This window comes from Dreissena polymorpha, chromosome 3 (assembly GCF_020536995.1).
Source record: "Dreissena polymorpha isolate Duluth1 chromosome 3, UMN_Dpol_1.0, whole genome shotgun sequence".
Taxonomy (NCBI): domain Eukaryota; kingdom Metazoa; phylum Mollusca; class Bivalvia; order Myida; family Dreissenidae; genus Dreissena; species Dreissena polymorpha.
In genome coordinates, this window is record NC_068357.1 from 114,538,539 (window position 1) to 114,565,681 (window position 27,143).

Below are 27,143 nucleotides of genomic sequence, written 5' to 3' on the forward strand. Positions count from 1 at the left end.
AACTGTTCTCACATATCATCATGGGATTGAGGTATATATTCTAGTAAAATTGTATTGTATTGTGGGATCCACACATCAATTACATGTCTACTATTGTTTGTTTATATACAAAGTACATTTCAATAAACAAAATACACGTATGTAAAAACATATTTAATAATACAACACTAACACGATCACATGTATAGTTTTGATATATACCTGTATTGGTGTAATCATAATATATCAATTAAGAGAACCTTGGCATTGCCCATGGAAACCGTGCTATCGCATTGTCAAAATTTCACATACATGTGATAGCATTTAGAACTGAATATTTCAACACAGGCCCGAAAATCAGTTGTTTTATTATAACTTAATCACTAAATAAATGGATAATTATCTCACTCATTCTTTTAATCAAGGAGAACTTTGTATTAACATATGTATTCTGAATGTCTTCGGCCTTCCCGTAATTAGGCGTTGACACATATTTAGGCAACTGTGGATGAATTTTGACCAGACGAGTTTGGGTTGGACGAATTTCGCACAGCACTACCGAGTTCTGTCCCTTGTACATTGTAACTCGATGATGACTGAGATCTTCCGAAGAGTTTTGTGCACAACATCGTCTTGAACTCCGACCGCAGACGGCGATTAAAGTACCCGTATATTAATGGGTTTTGACACGTATTTGCAAGCGCCAGAATCAACGTGACCGTGAAGTGGGTTGAGGTAATTTGGTTGTAAAAGACGCCAAGAAAGCTTAGAATGAAGAACGGCAACCACATAACAACAAATAAAGCCACAATGGAGGCGAACATTTTCACCAGCCGTATTTGTTTCTTGTTGGCCTGCTCTGATCGTCCGTTCCCGTGCATTGCGCGGGAATTCGAGCACTTTACAATAAGCCATATTCTCGAATATAGGATAATAATAACGATCAGTGGAATGAAAAAGAAGAATGTTACCATAAAAGTTAGATATATATCTGAGCGAAAATTAATTGACCATTCCACCCCGCAATACTTATAAGCCTGGTCGTCGGAATTCACTGTTTTAACTGTTTGTGATATTGCCACTGGAATCGGAAACGCGGCTGAAATTACCCATGTAGCAACAAGAGAAAGTGTCAAATCCCTCCGCGTCATTTTGTATTTGTTGAGTAAACAAACGCTTATGAAGCGGTCAACGCTTATCATAACCATGGTGAGAATGGAGCTGATTCCGGAAACGAACTGTACATACGTTATTAATTTGCAGACTATTTCGCCCAATACCCAATGGCGTGTAATCCGAGTGGTGGCGATGCACGGAATTCCTAGAGCGAACAGAATGTCTGCCATGGAGAGGTTGCAGACGAGAATGTTCGTTACTGTCCGTAGTTTCGTATTTCTCAAAATGGCTACAAGAATCTGTAAAACGAAAACAATCGATTTTGTATGAAAGGGAACTTAAGTAACTGTTCAATTCATGTTTATAGTTTTTGTTGTTAATAGTTAATGTTCATGTTTCTTGTGTATAGGTGGCTTTTCTTTTCTAAATTATAAAGTACTTTCATGTTATTGGCTATTATGTACTTAAATTTTATTTCGTTATCGTTATTCAGAGAGTATATTTTAAACACGTGTTCTTGACCATACTTATGCCACTTTAAAATTAAAATGTGTAACTATAATTCCAGCACTAAGAGTTTACTTGCGCACATTAAAATGAAATTCATGTGCGTACATCAACATGTACTCGTGTGATCAATAACTGTAACGTACAATGTACAGTTCGTATTTCTTACCACGGACTCTAGATCACAATATACGCTCCGTGTTCTTACATAATACTATATTTTGACATCGATCCTTTTCATTTGTGTAGAGTTGCATTACTTTCGTGTTGAGGAACTACTTAAACTTGCATGCGCAACGAAAGTCGATACTTTGATGAATGATAACACATCAGTACGATAGCAATACCGCAATAGGAAGATATCGATGATGCAACAACACGACAGGCCGACAACGACTACGCGTTAAAAGGACACACATGCGACAGTGCGAGCGTGATAACACGCAATAATACATCGTCGGATACCCACGACTAATTCATTCCGTTACTCTCCAGCATTAGCCGTGGGACAATATAAGCAATACACGCCGTTTTGACTTTAACTGTAACCTTTCAGTAGACCAACGAAATCGCAGTTTACAAAAAGAATTTCGCTTTGGAGGTGTCAATGCTTCGCCTGGATAATTGCGATTTGATACACCAAGCTTTTCCATCCACCTGTCCGTGTGCTTAAAAAGACATCGCGCCCATGCAAAAGACTAGAGATACTTTTACTTTGAAAGTCGTTTAAATTTTAAAGTATACGCATGCACGACGAAATTCTATTTAGAAGTGGACGACGCAATTTTGACAACAAACCCGAAGTCTCTATAGTACGAGTTGTATCATTGATAAAAAATATCCTCATGAAACCGTAAGGGATCCAATGAAATTACTGGATTTGACGCACCCTAAAACGGTGAAAAGAGCTCGTAATGTCCCACGGTCGATAAATGGAGAGTAACGGAATGGGTCGAACGTGGGTATCCGACGATGGCAATAATATCGCGTTATCATCAACGGACTGCGCCATTATCACCAACGTACTATCGTATTGTCGCGTTTTAGCATCGTGATGGCGTGTTGTCGACATCGAACGATCGAATTTCAACTACATTTCATGCACACGCATTGGCGCTAACGGAATTCCGTAAAATATTATAATTGTATTTCGCCGTATTTGTCGTTCAGATGAATATATTTGTCGATCTTTCTTGATGGCGTGTTGACAACCTACTTCGAACCCGCCAAAGCGCCGGAACATATGGCAGAAATCAGCAACAATAGATATTCAATTTGACGCCATAGTAACTTTAACCGATACAAATGTCAATCTTTTTCTTATAAACGAAGGTTGTTAAACGCTTAGTCAAATATTTTTTATCATTATACAAATGTATTCTAAGGAAACGTTTTATTGTCAAAAAGAAACAAATGGAAGTATCCAAATCTTTACGAATTAAAGTCTTGTAAAATCCATACTGAAATGCACATTTTTAAGATGTCAGTCAGAAACATATTTAAGGCGTGTATCTAAAAATATGTGTGATAAGTGTATACATGTTGTCTTAAAAAGGTGACTGATAATCACCAATATATCATTTTGACTACACAACTATATGCGAGAAAAAGGCCAATCCTTTATTTTAATACGTGTCAATATTTTAGCGAAACACCATCGATATGCCCATGTAAATATTAAAAGTTCCATACCGGCCATGTTTGAAGTAATTGTAGTGTTTTCGAAAAACATTTTTGGGTACTGTATACATAAAAATGTAAATTTGCATCAATTTTGATAGAGTTTGTGTAAGCACGTGCTTTATTACCATGAACCGGCGTACTTCAGAACTGATATCTGCAAAACATAAGGCTGTTCAGAATAACCACTCCCTTCATTTGATTCTCAGTCTGTAGTAAATAATACGCGTATCGTGTTAGAATCTGAGGTAATACCTGTTAAACACTGTTTTTACCTAATAAACGAAGAATACCGGAAACATTTGGTTACACAAAATAATTCTGAAAATAAGTGTACGATATGCAGTTTTAAACTACGATTTACAAGCAACCATTTGTACAAATATAACACATCATTATCAACGTTGATTCAATTAACGCAGAAGCTACAGAAATAAACACGTCCGTAAGTCGTTACGTGATCAAAAAAGTTAAAGGTTATTTTATTAGCACCCATGAAATTCACGATATACATATATACTGATTAACATTATAATGAGCAGTTGCAATTTTCTTAACTGTCGTTTACATGCATACCTAAACATTTCGCGGTTGAAAATATATTAAAAATATCTTAGGAAATTATTTGTTAGCAACATGAACTGGATTTTCCGTTTGTAATATAAATGCATTATATACACACGAATTTGCCATTAACATAAATCTACATTTAACGAAAATTCTTTTCCATAATGTTGCACAGTTTGATATTGCCCAGACGAATCTAAAAAAGACAGAACAGTCACAATTTGAAACAAGAGATTGCCAAGTAATATGGGCCCTACCGGTGAAACCCCACCATTTTCAGTAAAATTGTTCATTTATTTTTATATTTGTTGCCATAGCAACCAGAATTTTTTACATAGGAAGAAAATGAAATGACGTGCATAATTTTCATATTGCCATCTATCCATGTTTCAAGTTTCATGAAAAAATATGAAGAACTTTTAAACTTATCGCAGGATCCGGAAAAGTGTGACGGACAGACAGACAGACTGACAGACAGACGGAGTGCAAACCATAAGTCCCCTCCGGTTTCACCGGAAGGGGACAATAATACTATGTGGATAGGTTCGTTTATAACGTTGTATTGAATACTTATTTTCATTTATAAATTGGTTCCTATTATGACAACAAAACACATTATTACGTAACGAATAAAGAATATCGTTCATATTTATAGATCTGGGAGCTTGCTATTTGGCTTTCTATTTTAGAATATAAAAAATCAAGTCGTTATGCACGTTGACGATTTTCAACTTTATTGCTTATTATTTTAAATATCGCAATGTAAAAATTAAAGTAAAATACAAAACTAAGCGTTTTCTTACTTGTGCAATACAAACGAAAACGCATGATGAAGTTGTAAACCAAACACGTATAAGCACCGAGTTGCATATATTACTATATAAATACTCGTTTTGATATCATTTGCAAAAGGCCAATATTGTTTTTAGATAGAAAACATCGCTCAATGGCATGTTTTTAGTATAAACACGAAACCACGAAATACAATTACTATTTCCCATATGGTTTTCTTCATTAAAATGGATATTTATTCATGAGACCGAAGTTTTTCTGCTGACTAAGGCATGTATTTATACCACCCACATCGTCATACTTCCCGTCTTATTTCTCCATGGGATACGGAAATAATGCAAAACTACGGAGTCAGATCGGTAATAAAAGCCGCCCACATAATTATACGATGTATTGTCTCTCTTGGTAGTAGTGATGTAAACCATACCTAGTCTTCCATCCTACAATGTATCGTTCAATGTCAAGTCTAGAATTACATTTTTACATACGCTTAGCGTGATGTACTTTTGCATTTCATAATTACATAATTTTAAATATAAAAAGTATTACTTGAATATGCACTTTAGCTTATCAAAATTGCCAACGGGTTAATCTGTTACGGTAACTATTAAATCGGACAGATGGACGATTTTGGCTTACGTTTAGTGCAGTCTCGCAAACTTGCAATGTCTTATGACAACGGATTGCCTGTTATAAAATGACACTTGACTGCTTGATACTGAAACTACGGAATACCGTTAGTACGATGACGACAATGTGATAGTGTCGTCATCGCACTGTCGCATTGTCGTCATCGTAATATCGCGTTCTCGCATTCACGCCATCGCGTTCTCGCATTCTTGCCATCGTATTGTCGCACTGTCGTCATCGTATTGTCGCATTCTCGTCATCGTACTCTCGCGTTCTCGCATTCTCGCCCTCTGGATTTTAATGTGTAACCACGATGGCCCTAACGATACTCCGTACGAAACGGACATTATTTATTGTTAAAATAGCTCTGCTTTATGAAATAATAGATTGTAAGTGTGCTTTCTTGATATAATTGCTATGCTCACCATGACATTGCCGATCATCCCAACCACAAAGATGGCCGATAGAAAACATACCTCAACCACCGTCTGTCCTGAAAGTACACAAATACGTCATACAAGTATAGTTGTATACAAGCCCTTACCAATAAAAATGATTATCACATGCCATTCCCTGTTTCCCTTGTAATATAACCATAACGAATATTTTTTTATAACATGACCTACACTCCAGACTGAAATAACGTAATGCTCAATTTTGTTTATTACACAGGTGTTAAATTACACTAGTTCTATAATTGTGAAACGACGTCATTTTTGTGTCATTATTTCAGCGAATTTCTTCAGTAAAAGTCTTTTACAATGTGAAAAAACGGTGAAAAGAGCATAAAATATAGAGAACATTTGTTGGTCATGTTATAAATAGAATCTTAGATTCGTGGTCATTTTGTATTGAATTTATTAAACTCGTCAACTAAATAAAGATAAAAAACTCGGCAAGCCTCGTTTTTATCTTTATTTAGATGACGCGTTTAATAAATTCAATAAAAAACGACCACTCATGCAAGATCCTTTATATCTTACTTATGTGTAATATACTTTTTAAGCGTTTTCATAAGCTTAGTTTTCATTTATTGACTTATCGCATTTTGTTATTTTGCTGAAATGACGTTGCATCGTCAAATGACGTCACGAAATGTAAACAATATTCGGGATTTATCATTATCACGGTGCCTATTCCACGTGACTTTTTCGGATCTGTGTTGGGAGAATATAGCGCGACCCAGCTAACATTTTTAAGGATCTCTTTTTAAATATTTCACCATCTTTAATTGGATAAAGTGGAGGGCCCGCTCATTCGTAAGAGTTTTCTTTAGGTACCATGATCTGTTTAAACAAATAAGTATGTTTTCAGTAAAATGCAACCGCGCGTTTGAACGGTTAGAATATTGTCGGATCAGTTTGGGGACTTCGTATTACAAACGCGCGGTTGCGTTAATATTTATTTAATTTGCTCAGTTAAAAGCATGTGATAAAAAAGGTCTGACACTCGTTGTCATATCATACCATATTTTGTAAGACTCTTCCAGAAAATTCGTTAGTTAGGCTCGCTTACTAACAAATTTTCTGAACTCGTTTAATAACATATGGTATGATATGACAACTCGTGCCAGATTCTATATTTAGGTGTAATAAAAATCATCCGTCATTTTGATTCATCTGTATTTTTGGATGAAGTATAAACATCCGTTTTTGTGATTATGCTGTTTTTGGATGTTGAGTATTTCCTTTTGTTATGTCATTAAGGAGACACTACCAATATTCGTTTGTCCGCATTTCTGTTCACTGAAAGAGGAGTAATTGAGGAGTAATTGTTAAGTATCGTTGTTCTACTGAAATACTTGAGTATACATGCCATCACCAAGTGCTGGTGTCTCCTTGTCTTTGACAATCGGGTGATTGTCGGTCTGTAATGTTTAACTATTGATATAACAGAAGGGTTGATAAAACTGAAAGATTGTTAAAACAGCGAGATTTATCAAACAGAAAGCATCTTCATTCCTATCATGTATCAATTATCTTCAACACACGATTTAAAATTATACCAAACTATTAGTGTTCCAATTCAGTTGAATGATTGATGTAAACATTGATTACATGATTAAAAGATTACATTTAAATATTCAGGTTTAAATCATAAAATTAAATGATAAATATTTAAATTCATTTGATGATTTATTTTAAAAAAAATACGATAAAATGAAATGATTAATGTTTAAATGATCAAAGTAAATGATTTAGTATTAATGTATTAATGATTAAATTAAATTAATTAATATTTTGTATGCTTAAATTAAATGATTCGTGTTTGTAAAATTTAAGTAAATAATGAACGCGTAAATGATTAAATTAAAAATAAAATACTCCTATATGGCTTACGTATTAGTAAAACTAGTTTTCTAATGGACCAAGAACATAAATATATTTATATTTATTATTAATACATTTGTATGATTAACTTTTCAATTTTTTATTTCAAGATTTGAATACAACAATAATAATGAAGATTTTTTATAATGATTTCTTAAAAATAGAACTCAGAACTGATACGTCTATTGCAAAACAAAAAGGTACGTACATAACTGTTCACAAATTATGTTACATTTTTACCTGACCATGTTTGTTTAAACTCCGACAGAAAAGTAAACTCGGACATATTATTCACTGTATTCACTTCACATTCACACTCTTATTTTTTTATTCCCATTATGTCCACGCAGAGCGTGGAAGTCTAAAGCTGAGTTTCCGAGTGTTTTTTCTTTTTTATGTCACATGATTGGAAGAACTATTCTATTGATAAGATGACGAAATCAGTGGATATGATCTGCATCTGCACTGCTTGGTCCTTTATTGGCAAATGAGTCTAATTTTAGTGCGTATTGTTGTGCAAGAATACTAGTCAAGCCATATGGTGGCCGAAACCCGAAAAATCGTGCCATTTGTGGGAAAAGCACAAAACCTAGTACAAATGTCACCGGGTCATATCTAATTGTAAAAACGAAAGGAACCAACTGTCACATTCAATATATTTTCAAAATGACCGTCAAAATCTGTATATTTGCTATATACAGTAACAAAAAATGCTGCAAATACCATAAATAGTGTAAATATATTAAAATAAAGAGTGTGTCTTAAAGCACAGGTCGAAATGTGTTTTTTGTCATTCATTAATAAAATCATTAATAAAAAATATAATTTAAGCTTCATTTTCGGAAAACAGGACTTAATGCATATGCATTCATTTTCACTCCAGTACCAGAGACTGTCTTTAAACGAAAAACACCCTAAAATCAGAAAGTGTCGTCCTTGATTAGCTTGTGCGCATTGCACAGGCTAATCAGTGTGCACAGGCTAATCTTATTTGACATGCATTAAGCCCCGTTTTCCCTGAAAGCAGCCAATATTTACAGATTTCAATGATAAACACTGGACTGCCAATGTCGTCTTACAAGCTGTTAAACACTTTTGATTAAATACACACTGCAGTAGTAGAGCAGACACTTCTAGCATTCGTCGTCTACATAATTGTACTGCAGGTTGTGGAGACAGGCAGTGGTTATCGTTCTTAGCTTAGCAAACAACACACTGACTTGCAGTCATCGTTTCGAGCGTAGTTAAAAGCAAACTTGCTTGCAAAACTGCGTTTCTACATAAGTGTGGGCTAACGCTCACAACTAAAAATGGAATGTTTGGGTTGTTTAGTTGATATGTCAGTAAACAGCAATGACATGCTGCATTTGATGATTGAAAAACTTAAATTGGCCCCCACTGAAAACTTTGACTGTGAAAAATGATCTATTTCCTAATCTTGGTATGAAAATTCTTCCAAGATGAAAAATATCAATTTAAAAAATGATAAACATTTATATTGATGCAGCATATTTTATATTTAAATCATATCAGCAAAACAAGCATATAGATATTTCTACCTAGTCACGTAATTAGGTATTAAATGAACACTATTTTCAGGATATTTGTTAGTGTAATTGAATGTTCAATCCCAAAATTTAAGTACACATATTTGCTGTCTCTGGGTATGCAATAGAATAATTATTGTTCAAATATTCAGCCAAGTCACAATTACCGCCAAGGGATGTGCATAGCATTTCGGTCCTTTTGCACTTGCATCTGCCACGACATCCTTTAACCCGCTTACAGTTACATCTTAACAACTCTTGGCAGGAAGCCGATGCCTGGGGTAGAGCTGATCAGAAAGGTGTCCAGTGGTGTTCTTTGTTTTTCTCCCATCCCCACTCAGCTGGACTTGGAAGATCAGGTGATAAAATAAATGCCTGGCCCCAACAGAATCCTGCTTGATAAACAATGTGCTTACTGTGTTCTAATAGGGACGCTTTTGAGGGAGGTATGTACCGGGTATTCGATAGATCTTCCTTTCTGTGCTAATAACCTTTTACGAGTGTCATTCACACTGTCAGAACCACTAGTTTTATCGTACAGAAGAACAACAAAGCGTTCTAGGTCATGAAAAGCATTTAGGAGGGTTACAGAAGACGGAGCTATATGTATTGTTTCAAATGCTTTAGTAACCTCATCACAGCTCATCCAAGTTTCCCATGCTGATTTCTTGCCTTTCCCTAAAAAGGCAGAGGATTGGTCGCAGCCAGTGAATGCATGAAATGCTGGCAATGCCCTTGCCTTGTTTACACCTATAAAGCTCACTATAGCATGAACAGATATGTACCGTTAATTCTTGCCAGCTCCAAAGGCTACCCAAAGTTCGTCCAAGGTCATTTGTGGAAAAAAGCTACTGCTAAAACCACTACACCTGTGTCAACAGTACGTATCATTACCTTTCTGAGGCCATTTGCGGCAGCATCAGATACATGTAGTATTGCTGTTGTGTCAGCATCCTCATGGGAACATGGTGCCAAAGTGTTGATGAGTTCATATTGCTGGTTTGAAACTATGTCTTGACCTTTGGTTGATATAATTTGCATTCGTTTAGATAAAATAGCAGTGCGCTTATCTGCAAGGTACTCAAATAGCTCTGTTTTATTTTCGTCTATCCTAAGAAAAGACTCCCAGTTTTTTGGGATTCGAGAGTCAGGTAGTACTCTTCGTCTAACGCCTTTCCCTCTGGTTGATTGTGTAGACTCCTTGAGGCTGTAAGCAATATATACATCACTTACAACGTCAACTCTGTTTATATTGCCTGACGTCCTTTCCCAATAAGGTACAAACACATTTTCTGCATTGTCATTGAAAGTTAAACACCCTGTTGGCTTATGCATATTGACAAGGACTGCACCATCTAGTATCGATGCTTCTACCTCTCGTTGCTGAAGTTGAGACGGAATGTTGTTTTCAAGACAACTGATCATGTCAGATTTTGAACCCAAACGTTACTTACCGAACAGCGACAATGATGGTGGAAAGTTAGTGTTTTCGTGAGAAAAGAACTCATCAAGATCACCTTCTCGTACTTGACATGATACATAAAGCTTAGCAAATAACGAACAATTTTGTTTTAAAGACACAATTTCTTTTTTCTGCTTAGAGACACCTTGAGGACTCTGTCTGCTAAACATAGGAAATCTATTATGCTTTTTGGGGTCTGTGAGTGGTTTCTGTTTTGTGTCTATCCTTTCAGCTACAATGGTGTTATACTGCTCAGTTCCAACTTATTCAATTGCTCTAACTGTTGCTATAGCAGCATCATCTGCAATTTCTCTTGTGTCAAGTGTGTGAAGATCATCAGCTTGTTATTCAAAAGAATTACCCATATCCTGCATTGTGGCAACCAGGTTCGATACCTGCTGTCTAAATGTAGACTGTACACCCTCCACCTTTACCATGTCGCAAGTCAGGCCCTTTACTTTGTGAGTGCATAATAATTGCAAATGTTGCTTCAAATTCATTTACTACTCGCGCATCCTCTGGTCCACAAACCATCCAACGAAAGAGTTGCATTGAGTTTTCGGTAAGACCGACTGCCTCACCATCGCCTTTTACAAGTTTGTTATTTTGTTCGTGAGCATGATCTAAAGGTAATCCTGAGAACAGGTTTTGTGTTTTCCTGATCACAAAATTACCTTTAATGAACTGTTCAGTTACATCTTGGTTACGTCGTTCTAGCATTACAATATCACGAATATGAACTGGAAGCCAACGCGCATGATTTGGATGGTCCAGTGCAAATAAAACAAGGTAAGAGAGTGACAAGTGATTCTAGATAAAGTTGAAAATTGCCCTCTCTCAAAGACTTAACGAAGATTAGAATTACCAACTGAAATCGCAGGGTAACTGACCATAAAACAACTGTGGCGATTCAGTCTCACGATGTGAACGCCGAGATTGAAACAAAGCCTCATCAGCCTTCTCATGCGCTTCAGTAAATGCTTTATGCATAAGTATGACCAATGCAGATGCAGTAATCTGGTTAGCATGGCGAGTAGCTTTCAGAAATGATTTATCTGTTCCAGATGTGGAAATACTTGCTTGTTCTAGAACATTTGTCCAGCCACTATTTTCAAGCCAGTCACCAATGGTCATTAGGGCAGTGATTTCTATGTGAAGTGCACCGAACATCACAACTTACATATTTTCTCCATATGTGTCTGGCCAAATCCATCGGATTTGCTTAGCAAGCACATATAATGGCTGAGCACACGCTATAATGGGTGGTTGCCCACTGTTGAGAAAGTTGGTGGTCTGTGATACAATGTGCATAGAGTGTTTAATCATAGCTACTGATTGTGCTTGCTCTTTAAACAAAGGTAAGAGAGCAGTAATATTTACGGGCTTTCCATCAACGACAGATTATTCCAGTAAGCTTGCATGGTAGGAAGACCATAACATCTGAATACCCTCATCATACCCTCAATCTGAAGTCATCAAGTTAGTTCTCACATGTTCAAGCCACATGCAAAATAATTGTGTGACAAGATAAATGCATATTGCATTTTAAACAACATTTGCATGAAAGATACTATTTTACAGTTAGATACATACTTACACAGAAATATACATAAACTGTTTTGTCATCTCATTGCAAATAAAAAATCTCTGTTTTTGTTTTGTTTTTGTTTTTATTATTCATACCTATACAGTTTTAACCTGTTAAAAATCTTATTTCTCTTTGATACATTTTTATTCTGTTATACTGTGATATGTCTATACATATTTTACTTATATAGTTTTAAATTTATTGTTTCAGATTTTTATCTGCTATACTGTGATATTTTTATGAGATCTGTTATGTATAATGCATTATATATACGTTCAAACATTTATTACCGGTACTTAGGATTTTCGTTTATTTAGATTTTACACTAACTTATTTAAATGTAGCTTACATATACTGAGATCGAATAGCAGCTGGGATATTTTCAGAGGCAACTCTTGCCAGACTGTCAGAACTAGCAGGAATATTTTGTCGTTTATTTGTAACACCAACTGGCGGGACACATCTGTAAACACTAGGTCAGTGTTAAAGTCCAGTTTCTGCTAAGAAAATCTTTCTATAGTATGACTATCTCTGTTCCATTCAGCACAATCAATGTATGGGTGTTGAAAAATAGATATCCCTGTTCCGTGGAAAGATCCCTGGGCTGTCGTTGAACTGGGATTGTGATCTATATTGTCGACTGCTAAAGTTGTGAATATTCCAAGCTTCAGATTGGAATGACATACAATATTCTGCCGTTCATACAGTTCACAAACACTATTTCCAAGCTGTGTTGACAATTCTAGTACTCTGTTATACGATACTGACAAACCAATATTATGAAGTCAACTAGACCCCGTTTACGCTTTTCCTAGGCATAACGGCAAAAACAAGATTTATTGTACAACATTAATTGACCATCTTTGTACTGTACAGACGATCTACATTAAATATAAAAACAAGGTATTCAAATCAGAGTTAAGTCGTTTAATTTAAAAAAATAAAATAAAATAGTAATTGTCACATAATAAGTTTACTAACCTTTTATCCATCTATTTAGTTCTTTTAGAATGCTAAATTAGGTAATTAAAACATTACTTGATGAATGTAAACAGACCATGCTGTTTGCCATACAAATGACGTAACTGTAGCAAAGGGGAGCAACTCAGTAACAATTAGATGCATAAAGGTTTAATGGCTGAAATGTATTTAAATATATAAATATAAACAATATTATTAAAGTTATTCATAATTATATATGTTAAAGAAAAAATTGACTCTGGGATATTTCCCTTTTTTTTTAAATATTTTCTATAAATGGTGGCCATCTTTATTATTTCGGCCATTTTGATAAAACAAGAGATGTATTTGTCAGAAACACAATGCCCCCTACTGCGCCGCTGTGATTTTTTTTTAAATTATAACCCTTTCACAAATATTTCTTTCCTTGTAAAAATGATCTGTACCTGCCAAATGATAAATATACATTATCTCCCTTTAAAGCTTGTTACTTCCCTTGGATTTGTTTTTTTACATTTGACCTTGAAGGATGACCTTGACCTTCAAAATGTGCAGCTCCATGAGATACACATGCATGCCAATATCAAGATGCTATCTTCAATATTGCAAAAGTTATGGCCAATGTTAAAGTTTTCGGACGGACGGACAGACAGTTCAAATGCTATATGCCACTCTACCGGGGGCATAAAAACGGGTTCCTTTCATTTTTTTTTAGATATTTCCATCTATATCTCACTTTCTGTTCAATGTCGTGCATTTCCCACAAATGGCACGATTATAACACCATATGGCTGGACTATATCCATTACAATAGGCACAAGCTAATCAGAGACGACACTTTTCGCTTACTTAGTATTTTTCGTTTAAATAACGTCTTTTCTTACAAAATATCCAGTCCGGACTGCACGGGCTAATCTAGGACAACACTACGCACATGCATTAAAGTGGCCTTTTCACGTTTTGGGAAATTGACACAATTAAAAAAAAACATGTTTCATATTCGCAAATATTGGTTTTAGTTATGATATTTGTGAGGAAACCGTAATACTGAACATTAAACATGCTCTAAAATATTCAGTATATGCATCTTTTGACGATTTAAAAACCTAAACATTATTAAGCGTTGCAACGCGAAACGATTGAATAATTTCGAGAGTTCTGTTGTTATCGTTATATTTTGTGATACTACGAGGATAGCTTATTTAAGTATAAAATACATCACTCATTGTATGAGCACGGATAGCCGAATGGTCTAAGCGATACACCTTTACTCCAGGGGTCAGTGGTTCGTGCCTAGTTGAGAGTGACTTTTTTCTTTCTTTAATTGTATTCTTGTTGTTTATTACTGGAGCTTTTTAGATCCTATGTTTATATTTATCAATAGAAAGCATTTAATGAAAAACTCCAATACATGCCAAAACCTGTGAAAAGGTCCCTTATAGCCCCGTTTGCCCGTATCGATTTTTTTCTCAATAATGTACCGAACATTGCAGACTGTCTGTTTAACGTTTCAAACTTAGAAGAACTGCTCAGTTTAAAGTTAACATTTAAGCAATGTACTAGAATTAAACAAGAATGTTTGCATAATATTCAAACAAGCGAATATTACGTATTAATATAAAAAGTAATAAACAATAACAAATATCGGCTTAATAATGGGGAAAAATGTTAATCAATATCGGGTTAAAAAATAATTATAAAACGAACTTAAATAAATATTGAGACAAAAACGATTCAAGTGCGAGAAAAGGCGGCATTGCTTACACACTGAGCGGCATGTGAGATTGTTTGACTAATTATTTGATAGGAACATAAACACAGAAAATAAACAGTGACTTCGGGAGGTCCAACATATCAAGTTGCATATGTGGTGCATAAGTGATCAGATAAACATCAAATGCTACAAACTGCGTTTGCAAACCTTTTCATAAAAACATTTTTCATACAATTATTAAGGAAATGTCGCAGCTGCATGTCCTCGTGATTTTTTTAAACCAAATTTAAAGTCTTGCTATTGTGTTCGATTAAAATTAATTCAAGTTGAGTCAAGGTCATATTGCATTGGTTGGTAACATAGTCATCGACATTTCCTTCTTGTACCTTGTCATGCTTTTTTTGTTTGTATTTCAATCGTAAATAAACAAATATACGCTTGCGCATAAAGAGGCAATACTAAGATGCTTAAAAACACATACATAGTGCGAACACTTTTTGGAATTATTATGTACATTATCGTGTTTAACGGCCGAGCGGCGTGTATTTTGCTTAATCACCACACGCTTGTAAATATATAAAACAGATCACAGCACGGTTGTTTTAAAGTAACAAATTTGTGTTTAATAGTGTTCTGACTAAAAAAGTAAATGTGCAGGGCAATGCAAAGATACATGCATCAAATAAACACGATAAACGTTCGCCATCACCGAATATGTATAATGTATTTGCTAATTATTCATTTTCAGAAGGTTAACACTTTTAGTATGTATAATAGCGACTGTCGTTCGGTTTGTTATTTTCAAGTTTTTATTTTGTTATATTCATTTCTCTCACTTTTCTTAATTCATCCCAATTTCTAGAGATTTACACGTTTTTAATGGAAAGATCGGGCGCAACATTGTGCAACAACGACACAAATGAGGGTAAGGGTAATAAATATGGCATGGTCCAAATGAGGTGATGGCATTCATAAAATACACCCATACCAACGAAATATATTTTTTAATGTAATAAATATTAGTTTTGCTTTATGATAAATGCATATAATTTATGTTTATGGTTTAAACGTTAACTACTTACGAAAACTTACAGAAAATTGATAATATTAACATGCGTATGATATCGAATACATACCTTTCCAAGTTGAAATAGATTCTGACATAAATGTAAACACAGTCTTGTTTATACCCGTGTCAATTATATTATCTCCCATTTTTGCACGGTACTTTCGCTAATCCACAAAGAATAATACAATCTTTTTTGTATAATACGTGTTTAATATTTTCTGTAAATAAGCAAACTCTTTTAACGCAAAATGACCATTTATGAAGAAGTTAATTGAAATATATACGTAAATATATACGCTATGACATAACTCGAAACTAATTCTAGATAGTACGCGTCAACGTTTGTTTTTGCTTTTGCAAATACCGAGTACGTAAATTGACTTCCAAATACAGGAAACTGCCGTACACGTATGCAATGAATTCTAGATTTGTATCGTAATACATTGATTTATAAAAATGACGCAATTTTCGTCAATAATATATTTTCGGTCTCCATCACTCCAACATCACTATCGATGTGTATATATTTGTTTTCTTAATATAGAAACAAATTCTATTTATGCACGCATGTTCGTCTATATTTTATTTTGAACGTGTGACGAGATAAATAACCTTGTCATAAAAATGCTTCTCTTTTGACAAGTTTTGGCCTTGGACTTCTGAAATAGTCAACTCTCAAAAACGTGCGTTGATTGTTGGAAATCGCATCTCAAAATGGTGTTCATTCATTTCCGAGTGCCTGATCCGGCATAATCACTGTGAAAATGTTCAATTTTGTCCCATTTTATTTTCTCAAAGAAATTACTATTGTGTTCTCCTTTGTCTTTCAAAATAACTTTACTATTGTACAGGCGGTGCGAATGTTATGCGAGGTTTACGCGTCAATATTCGCCACAATTAATTTATCTTCAAACCTCGTTGTTACAGGCGTTGATTAAGGATAAACGGTTCACGAATAACCTGACTTAAGGATAAAAGGCACAGTCTTGTCTGTGGCGAGAAATTGTCACATAATATAGCAGCTGCCACTGATAAAAACATGAGTTTGCAGAACTTTTACGCTCCAGTTTAAAAAATGAATTATGATTGATGAATTTTGCACAGCAAGTAAACGGGCGTAAACGTGCTAGTCATGTGCTAATTTGAAAAATAGTTTTCGGGCGGCGCATTCAGAACGGTTTCGAGAGCTTTTATGAATTAATATGAATTAATTTTAATGACACGTTTCGCTGCGTAAAATATAACTAGCTGCGTTAAAGCTCTAATACACTAATTCAAATACAAGTTTGTCTTAACCCATTTATGCCTAGCGTATAGAAAAAAGGCATTGGCAAACAGCGTAGACCCAGATGAGACGCCGCATGATGCGGTTTCATCAGGGTCTGAGCTGTTTTCTTAAAGGATTTTCTGTAAGAAATATACTAAATATAGAAATAAATATAGTAGACATCCCTAATTTTGGAAATAAATTGATCCAATTTAGAAGGATGGGAGAGTCCATTATGCATGTTTGTCTTAATACGAAAATCGTACTATTCATCGATGTAAGTCTGAACTTTCAAAACGTTTGTAATTAACCCATTTATGCCTAGTCCATTTAGCTTTTGTCCATTTATTCCATTAAAGTCAATAAGATTTAGGAAGAACATGTTGTTCATTCAATTCATTGCATAGACACGTTAAATGCCGTGTAACTTACTCGCGCGTTCTAAATACCGTTAACGAGATGTGCAATAAATCCATCGCAATTCTAAAACATTTTACTTAACCCATTTATGCCTAGCGTCTAAAAAAAAGCATCGGCAAACAGCGTAGACCCAGATGAGACGCCGCATAAGGAATTTCTGTAAGAAATACTCTACACATAGAAATAAATATACTAGACATCCCTAATTTTGGAAATAAATTGATCCAATTTAGAAGGATGGGAGAGTCCACTGGACATAAATTGGTTAATGTTGACATGAACTTGACTTAACTTACTGGATACTCGTTCTTTATCTTACAAATATACTATGCTACCCAATGACAATAACACAAAAGCTTGTGTTTATGGGGTAATTGACAAGCAAAGACCGAGTGATTATTACTAGCGTATGTTCTAAGGAAGCAGTTTACTTTCATTTTTCGTCTGAATTATCATGTCGCAGCTCTCGCCCAAATCTCTACTTTGTACGGTGATCTCGATATATCCTCAATATGATAAAGGCTTAAACGTTTTAATAAGTGTGGTTAAGACGATCCCAGTTTTACCGTACAGTGGGGGTCTTTCCAATCAAACACTATTCATGTTATAATCAAGTAAATCAATCTCATTACTCGATGACAAGAGGTGTTTTAACCGGAAATAGATCGCATTTCCTACAATACATCATCTCTTTCCCCGGATGATGGCGATATATGAATTCAAGCACACGGAGAGATGAAATTGGGGCGCAATCATTTCAACAGCTGACAATTCGTTGTTTATCAACACTGTCGTGTTATTTCAAACCAAATTGCAAAGACAGCCTTGTTACTATTTCACTTAAGTTAATTCTGTGAGGATACCAAAAGTTCACTGAAAGTATGGTTAATCGTGTTTAAACTTAGAACGTACCGACTATTTCGTGAGAAGATGGCTCATCGAGTGTTTCCTTATCAACACCTTGGTATTGTTCGTATTTCATAATGTGTTAATACGAGTTTAGTTGCTTTCTTTCAAGTACGTTAGACAAAAACTATTTAAAAAAACATTGATTGTATATGGTAATTGATTCAAAACGTTGCCTCCTCATTACATAAAGTGTTGTTTTTTTCCGAAACATTTGAAGGTTTCGATCTTTGATTATATTCTCCGTTTATTTCAAAGCGTCTTACAGCGAACACAAACAATTAAAATGGAAACATTAACGAACATTGTTAGGTTAAGATAGTAAATAAAAGCAAAAAATGAGAAAATGTAATAAATGCCGCATAATCCTGAAAGAAAGCTTACTTCTTTACTTACTGAGTAGTGTACTGGTTCAAGCAATGATTGAATAATGCATGAACGTATTTAAATGTTTCGCATATCAGCAAGTGATTTAAGGTTAATGTTAAATAACATGTAAAGGTTAACTTGCTGTTTTAGTTGTTATTCTATCAAAGCAATAGACACTATTAATTTAAGTTAAGGAAGCAGCATATATTTTAAGATAGAGGAAGAAAGCATTGGTTGTATTTTTTTTGACGTAACGTGGAAACGGCTAGACGATGCTATAAATAAAAATAAATATGGAATTGATTTGACATTTACAACACAGTAAATGTGTTCATGAGTTGCATCACTTAACATAACATCATGATGTGTAAATACCCGTCAAAACGATACGTAACATCTGTTTCAAGTAAAATAAACAACAGCCCGTTGTTGGTAAATGAATTATCCGAAATCTTGTGTTGCTTGATATTGATGTTATTTTTTTTATGGGAAGTCTATTTTAGGTTTATTCTATCTCAATAAAACAGGAATTTATTATGTGGCAGGAATTTATTCAGAATCATTGGTCTATCGTTAACTCTTTCAGTGCTGAAATTTTGAAGGCCTTTGCAAACAGTTTGGATCCAGATGAGACGCCACAGAACGTGGCGTCTCATCAGGATCCAAACTGTTTGCTATTCTGATAGTATTTTTTGAAAAAAATCGAAGAAAATGCTAATTTTAGAAATTCAGCAGACGACATTTTAGCAGACGACAAATTTCCCAGCATGCAAAGGGTTAACATGCTTAAACGAAGCTCTCATAATCATTCTATTGTTTGTCAAATAATGTAAGGATCAAAATTATAATGTCATTTTATTATTATAAAACCACAGTTTTGTCATTCCTGTCATTAGTGTACTGTAGCTTTCGTGGTTAAATGCCTAAACTCATGATCATCGTTGTTTATTTGGCCGGAAAATAATTGAGGAACTATTTCTTATTACATCTGTGGAGAAAGTTACTTGATAAATTAATTTATAGTACCGGTACATTCCACAGTGTTAAATAAACGACACACTGAGTACATAAACATAATTTATTGGACTATATTTTAAATTACACTCCGTAAATATATTTAGCTAAGCCAGAATTTCATAATAGTCGCCGTAGCAATAGTTCCGCAAATACGCATTTGATAATTTTTTTTAGAATATATTTACTGCTCATACATATCGAATACAGTTAAGTGAACATACATTTAAACACAATTGTGACAGGAATAAGAACACCGGGTCGTTTGTACTCTGATCCACAATAGTATCTATCACGTTACTGAACACATTTATGCCTAGCGTCTCATCAGGGTCTGCGCTGTTTGCTTAAAGGATTTTCTGTAAGACATATTCTAAATATAGAAATAAGTATACTAGACATCCCTATTTTTTTATAAATAAATTGATCCAATTAAGAAGAATGGGAGAGTCCACTAGGCATAAATGGGTTAAGCCTGCTAAGTATTCGTACGCGTATCGAGCGGCGTATATTGTGCATTCTTGGAAAAGCCAAGTCACTTTATAGAACTTATTCATTCAAAAAGTCCTACATCCCAATGTTGAATGACGTTTTATGGACATGCTCTTTCAATTCTATATATAAGAACGTTTATCGAAACTCCAGTGGTGATAGCAAACGTCAATTTTATTGTTGTTGTGGTCTGTTTGTATGTTACACACAACAACCACGCCTGCTCTGATGAATACACATATTCATATTCCCGATATAGAATATGTAAATCCAAATATTCGGAATGTAACAGTCAAGCAATATTTTGTCCTGATTACAGCGCTCTTTCCCTCTATATACAGCATCACCGCATAGGAAATATGATCTTTTGTTAATATATTTCCAGCGCTCGTTATCCTAAACTTAGTAACGGGGCACATGTGGTTTGAATATTAACGCAGAAACATGTTTGGCGCATATATCGCATATCCGAACTTTAACAGAGGACCCGTTTTCGACTTTTGTTTACCAAAGCCGGGCATACGTTGATACGTGAACATCGCGGTGTCTTTCCGATTTCACGTCACACTATCGTTTCCCACAACAGGGGCTTATCCAGAAGTTTTCAGAGGGGGAGCTCAACTGGGGATAGTGCTGGAGAGTTGTCCCTCCCGCGGTCGATTTTTTTTTTGAAATGTCACCTTGAAATGGTGCAATTTCCTACTAACTAATCAGCATTTTGCGTGATAAAAGTGCATGTAAAACAAACAAGAACTTGAGTTCAGACATCATGTGTGACAGACACTCAGACAGTCAGGCACACAGGGGTAAATAAAATGTCTATGATAAATATCATTTGAATGATTTGTCGCAAGATTTTACAACGAGATCCATGTAGTGGCAAATAACTGTGATATATGTATTAATTATGTATGTTTTTGTACTATTATATTATGCACTGATGTGCTTTGACTATAATTTGTTAACTTGTATGTAAATTGTCAAAGTCATTGTGCCGCTGTTCGAATAAAAAACTTGAAACTTGAAAACTCGTGTTGTGCAATATGGATGAAGACTATATCTTTCATATTTTAACACTTTTCTAAACGTATCGATGCATGCGCTATTAATATAATGCATCTGTTATTCATCTTTATATCAAAATCAGATCAAAACCTTCAGAACTACAGTACTACAGGGAACTGTTCATATAATAAAGGTGTTTTCAAAATGCAATTTAAGGTTTTAACTCAAGAGCTTATGAGTGATTTATAACGATTTTAGCCTATGAACTTTGCAGCATCATCCATATCATTTTATGATTGATCGCCGTCAAAACGGCATTGTAAGTATGGTCCTAATTTTCTGTTATCTGGTGAGTTTAAAAAAACTCTTAGCAAAAATTTAAATATTAAAACATGTTGGTTTCTATAATATTTAAGTATCAAACGCTCAGATTTTTAATACGAGTGATCTATTTGCAATTGAGATGAAACATATTCGGATTACTTATGAATAATGCAAATGTATGAATCAACACGAAATGTGTTGCGAAATTATATTGCAGTACTCTTTTAGTGTTTGTTTCTTGGACACGCCAAACGGTTCAATTTTAAATAGTTATATATCACTGCATCTTCATAATGCCGCATGCGGCGTCGAGCGGTATTCGTCATAACTAAAAAAGCTCTTGTTTGTAACGTGTCCGATCATCACGTTCTCCTGCATCTGCCCCTAATGCAGCAAAGGCTTAGATTTCCGACTGTGGGTTTCAATGATTCAAATATCGTGCTTCGGATAAGTAGATGCATGCCAACGAGGCATGTATGTTAATGGAAATGCAATATCTTTATACAGATGTGCATGCTATTCGGACATAATTTTTCTTCTGTTTTTATTTAAAAAATATATATATGATGCTCAGATCTTACAAGCACATGCCATTGAGGCAATTTAAATGGGAAAATAACAATTCGACAATATTTTCCTCAGTATGAGATGTAACTGCAAGAATATTTTACGATAATTCTTTGTGAAGCAAAATTGTGTGATACATGAAAAGGTGTGGTAAACATAAATCCGATGTTCAGTGTATTAAAGGGGCCTTTTCACAGATTTTGGCATTTTTTTTAACTTATTCGTTAAATGCTTTATATTGATAAATGTAAACATTGGATCGTAAAAGCTCCAGTAAAAAATCAAGAAAAAAAATAAAAAAGGAAAAGAACATTGCCCGGAGCAGATTTCGAACCAGTGACCCCTGGAGTCCTGCCAGAGTCCTGAAGTAAAAACGCCTAAGCCAACTGAGCTATTCCGCCGAGTACACGTTATTGACGTATTTTATACCTTATATAAGCAATCTTCGTAGTTTCACAAAATTTAACGACAAAAACAGAACTCTCCAAATTATTCAATCGTTTCGCGTTGCAACGCTTTATAATTTTTAGGTTTTAAAATCGTCAAAAGATGCATATAATGGCTATATTAGAGCATGGTTAATGTTCAGTATTACTGTTTCCTCACAAATATCATAAATAAAACGAAAACTTACGAATCTGAAACAACTTTTTTCAATTTTGTCAATTTACCAAAGCGTGAAAAGATCCCTTTAACAACAGAGGCAAAATTAGCAGCGCACCTCAAGGAAAGTAGTGAAAGCACAACATCTGAACGGAGATCTGGTCAGAAGCTTACATGAAACGAATTTTACATGTGCAAGGATGGAACAAATGTACACGCCTTTTCAAAAAAAATAATTCATTAATAAGCGTGATAACAATTCAATCTCGTTAGTGGATTGCATCAAACGACGACACTGAATAGAGCGGAAATGATATTTGATATCGCTATTACCCACAATGCATCATCTCTGGTCCAGAATAAAGTTGACAGATGCTTTCGAGCTCGCAGAGACAGATCGTCGATTGCAATAATGTAACATTAGACACTGAATGTAATATGAAAAACGTTCACAGAATACACAGACAGTTCAGTTTTAATATACTGGAAGTGAATTAGTTGACTAACAGTGAACTATGGTATATTCTTGCAAGATACGCACATGTTCCGTTTTTTATATAACATTAAAACCACAAAATGGTTCGATTATTGTATTGCATAAATATAGTCGGCATGTCGTTACACTGGTTTAAACTCACACTGCCTTGCATTGGCAGTTCCAAGTCAATGATCACGCTTTAATCAGTTTCACGTTCACTGTTGTGTTTTGTTTTGTGATGTATACAAATTATAAAATTCATAAAATTCCTCAAATTTTAAAAGGATAGTAACAAGAATTCCTATTATGATAATGTTTCAGAGGTCTCATGTGTCTATACGTTATATATTTCACAAGTAATCGACTTGGTGTTATTGTTATCTTTCATGTAAATCACTCAAGCAAACATTTGTTATGTAAACAGGTTCTGTAGTTAAGCCTAAACAATCCAAGCAAGTAAACATTAACCGTGCAGAGTTTTATAGATAACCTGTATTTGATCTTTAATTGGCTGCTTTTTAATATGGCATGCAAATATTTTATTTGTACTTATGAGTTTGTGACTTGCGTAGATTGTAACACAATTTAATCAGCTATCGCGTAGTTGACACTTTCGTAAACAGCATCTGTTAAACAAGTAAATTGGATAATATGTGAACAACAATTTATTAAAAAACGAGTAAAATTAAAAAAAATAAATTCATATTTACGTTATAAACAATTACTATAACATAATTTTACCTTATTCGTACTAGTTTATACAAAATGACCTGCAACTTTAGCAACGTTGTAGGCCATTCCTTAACACTAATTCATAAGATCCCCTTTTCGTCTTTTTCACACGAACTCGCATATATCTCTAAATTATGCAGATGATGCTGTGATTTTTTCTTAAACACCGATAGTATTGCAAAATATCTTTAGATAATCTATGCGAATAGTGTGATCGATGTAAGCTGAAAGTGAATATAGAAAAAGCAAAAGTAGACGAGCCATTTTTTTTTATAATACTGAGCAAATATAAATTGGTCAAACATTGAACTATCTCGGAATGGTACAATCAAGTGGTGAGTAATTTATATTAAACACTCAAACTACATCAGATAAAGGCTTAAAGGCTATGGGTCGCTTTTTTCAATCACCAAAGACATGCATGTTGCTGTTAAAATGATGTCGAACTTGTTTGATTTGTATGTTACTTCAATACTGTGATATTTGTGTGAGGTTTAGGATTTTGCAAATGCTGAGGATATAGAAAGAATTCATAGAAGATTTTTGAAACGAATACTTGGTGTCAAAATGAGTACTCCTAATTCAGCAGCATACGGGAAACTAGGGCGATGCCCGTTATATGTAAATCGATATGCACGAATTGTACAATATCTAACAAAAGTGCAAACTGTTTAACAAACTGATTGTATAATACAATATGGTATATGATAAATTGTGCTGAATATATAATACGATGTAACAATTGGATAACCAAAGTACGGGACTTGCTTCAAAATATTGGTTTTGTAGATGTTCCAACATACAAACTAAAGGTGAGATAAATAGTCTGACTAAATTTTGAGTAGTTGTTTTTTATTCTCAATTTTTAGGATATTTTCTACACTATGCTCTTTTTGTGTTCACAAATGTCTTTTTTAGTTTTGACTTCGACTCAACCCTGAGTTTGAGAAAGAATCGAGAAAGAATTAGTGTGTCTGTTTATAGCTGAAATTTGATATTGTCTCTCAGCTGACAGACATTCTCAACGCAAAGCTGTGGAAACTCAAAACTCTACTTCTGAGTTGCGCTGTGGAAACTCAAAACTCTACTTCTGAGTTGCGCTGTGGAAACTCAAAACTCTACTTCTGAGTTGCGCTTTTAAAAATTAGAATTTCAGAACTCTATGTTAACGTTGTTTGCTCGTCCGAAAACAGCGGAAACTGTGCCTCAATTAATCAGCAAAACATATTATGTTTTATCAAACGGACTTTGAAATAAATCGCAAATGTTATAAGGATGTCTAACTTTACATACTGATTAGGACTACATACCATTCCACGTTGAATGAAATTCTGACAGGAATGTGAACACCGTCCTGTTTGTGTTCTGGTCCACAATATTCTCTCCCATTTTGATACTCAATTTCCCGTCTCAATTTATTCGTGCACCTGTCGGCGAAATTATTGTACAATCGTCCGGGAAATATCGCTTGAAAGTATCCACAGCTCGTAAAATAGATCAAACCTTTTAATGTTAAGTGAGGTTTATAAACATATTATTTGTATTTTATATGATATTGCCCATCAAAACCCACACGTTTAATGTCAGCAGTAGCCATTTGTACTGTTTAAGTCGTTTACATTATTGTTCGTTATTACATACAAACATCACGTACGTTGAAGTAAATAATATTTATACGTCCCATTTTTTCACGTACAAGTTCTCATTCTCGTTTATAACAGTGACACATTTTTCTCAGAGCGAGACGCCCGAGGTTCTGCAAATAAATGGAAAATAAACAGAACATAGAGAACTTCCGCAATAACACTCGCAGGACTTGGTTAATCTACAATTGTAAACATTTACAAGACACAAGTTGATTCTTGGAAGTCGCATAGTAAATCCGATTTTAATAGACATAATATTATTCAGTTCATCCTTCGAGTTCCTGCTCGCAAGAAACATAGTTCAAGGAATCGATTTTTATATCCCGTTTCCTGTAATGACGAAAACAGACAAAATGTATTTTTTATAAGTAAAAATGATACGTTTTCACGTTATATAGACGTTTCTAAATGTATCTATGAATTAGCTAGATAAGATGATGCATAAATATTTATATTTGTTTCAATCATTGCCACATTTTATTTCTGATGAATATTCACACTTGGTATGACAATAATATATATCGCGAAATTCGATGAATTAATATGTCCCCGTAGAATTACTCAAAGTAGTGACTCATGCACAAGAAACTTTGTGTGGTTCCAAAGATGCAGACGGTTAACTCTTCATCGTCATCACAATTAATTTATCTGGATATCCACCTGTTAACTGAGTTGGTTCAGTATGAACGGATCACGCAAACAGTTGAAGGCCCAGCGCTTGCTACATGTACCTTCATATTCAAAGGAACGATGTAATGTATTGGCATTGACACGATGGTAGGGTGGTAATTTAAACCTCTGTAGTTAAAGCGTCAGAATGCAAATCTATTTTGGAACATACTTAAGTGAAAACACGCAGGAGTCTTTGATATCACGATTTTAATTCTTAATTTTAATAAAACAAAAAGTTACTGATTGATGTCCAGATTGTTGTGCACATGTGTTACATACATATGCGAGTCGCCAGTAAACAATGAAGTATAGGTAATACCGAACGGTATTCACTGCTTGTAAAGGCACAATTTGCAAAACACACATAGTCCCTTAGTTATTAGGAAAATAACTTACACCTATTCATTGTATTAAGATGATTCAATTTAAAAACTCAGGCTTGATTGACCAAATTAAATAGATTGTCTGACGTTTATTAACAATTAGCTCTAACGAAAATGTCGCTATAATTGTCCCTTTAGTACTGCGTCCGTGCGTCTATCGCGCGGCTTATTTTTTTATATCAAGGTTGCAATGATTCCAGTACAGTAAATAAACGTATGACGTCCATGTGGTAATTGAAAACATGACAAATTGACACACGGATTACAGGCTGTAACATTTAATTTCACGTTATGAAGATTGGACGTCAGATATGCAGTTATGCA

General features: G+C 34.6%; 1 protein-coding gene across 1 annotated transcript; it reads right to left on the reverse strand.

Moving 5' to 3' along the window:
• Window positions 1-140: 140 nt before the first annotated feature.
• Window positions 141-25,781, reverse strand: LOC127871121 (somatostatin receptor type 4-like). The gene is made up of 3 exons (XM_052413838.1): window positions 25,429-25,781; window positions 5,697-5,764; window positions 141-1,394 (listed from the first exon to the last, which is right to left on the reverse strand). The coding sequence occupies exons 1-3, from the start codon at window positions 25,505-25,507 to the stop codon at window positions 474-476; spliced, it is 1,068 nt and encodes a 355-aa protein (XP_052269798.1). The 5' UTR covers window positions 25,508-25,781; the 3' UTR covers window positions 141-473.
• Between the last annotated feature and the right edge of the window lie 1,362 nt (window positions 25,782-27,143).

Coding starts and splice junctions, on each gene's coding strand:
- LOC127871121 (XM_052413838.1), bottom strand. CDS start 25,507: ATGGGAGAGAATATTGTGGACCAGAACACAAACAGGACGGTGTTCACA. Junction 5,765..25,428: donor ATTTCATTCAACGTGGAATG/GTATGTAGTCCT, acceptor GTGTACTTTCAG/GACAGACGGTGGTTGAGGTA. Junction 1,395..5,696: donor GGATGATCGGCAATGTCATG/GTGAGCATAGCA, acceptor TTCGTTTTACAG/ATTCTTGTAGCCATTTTGAG.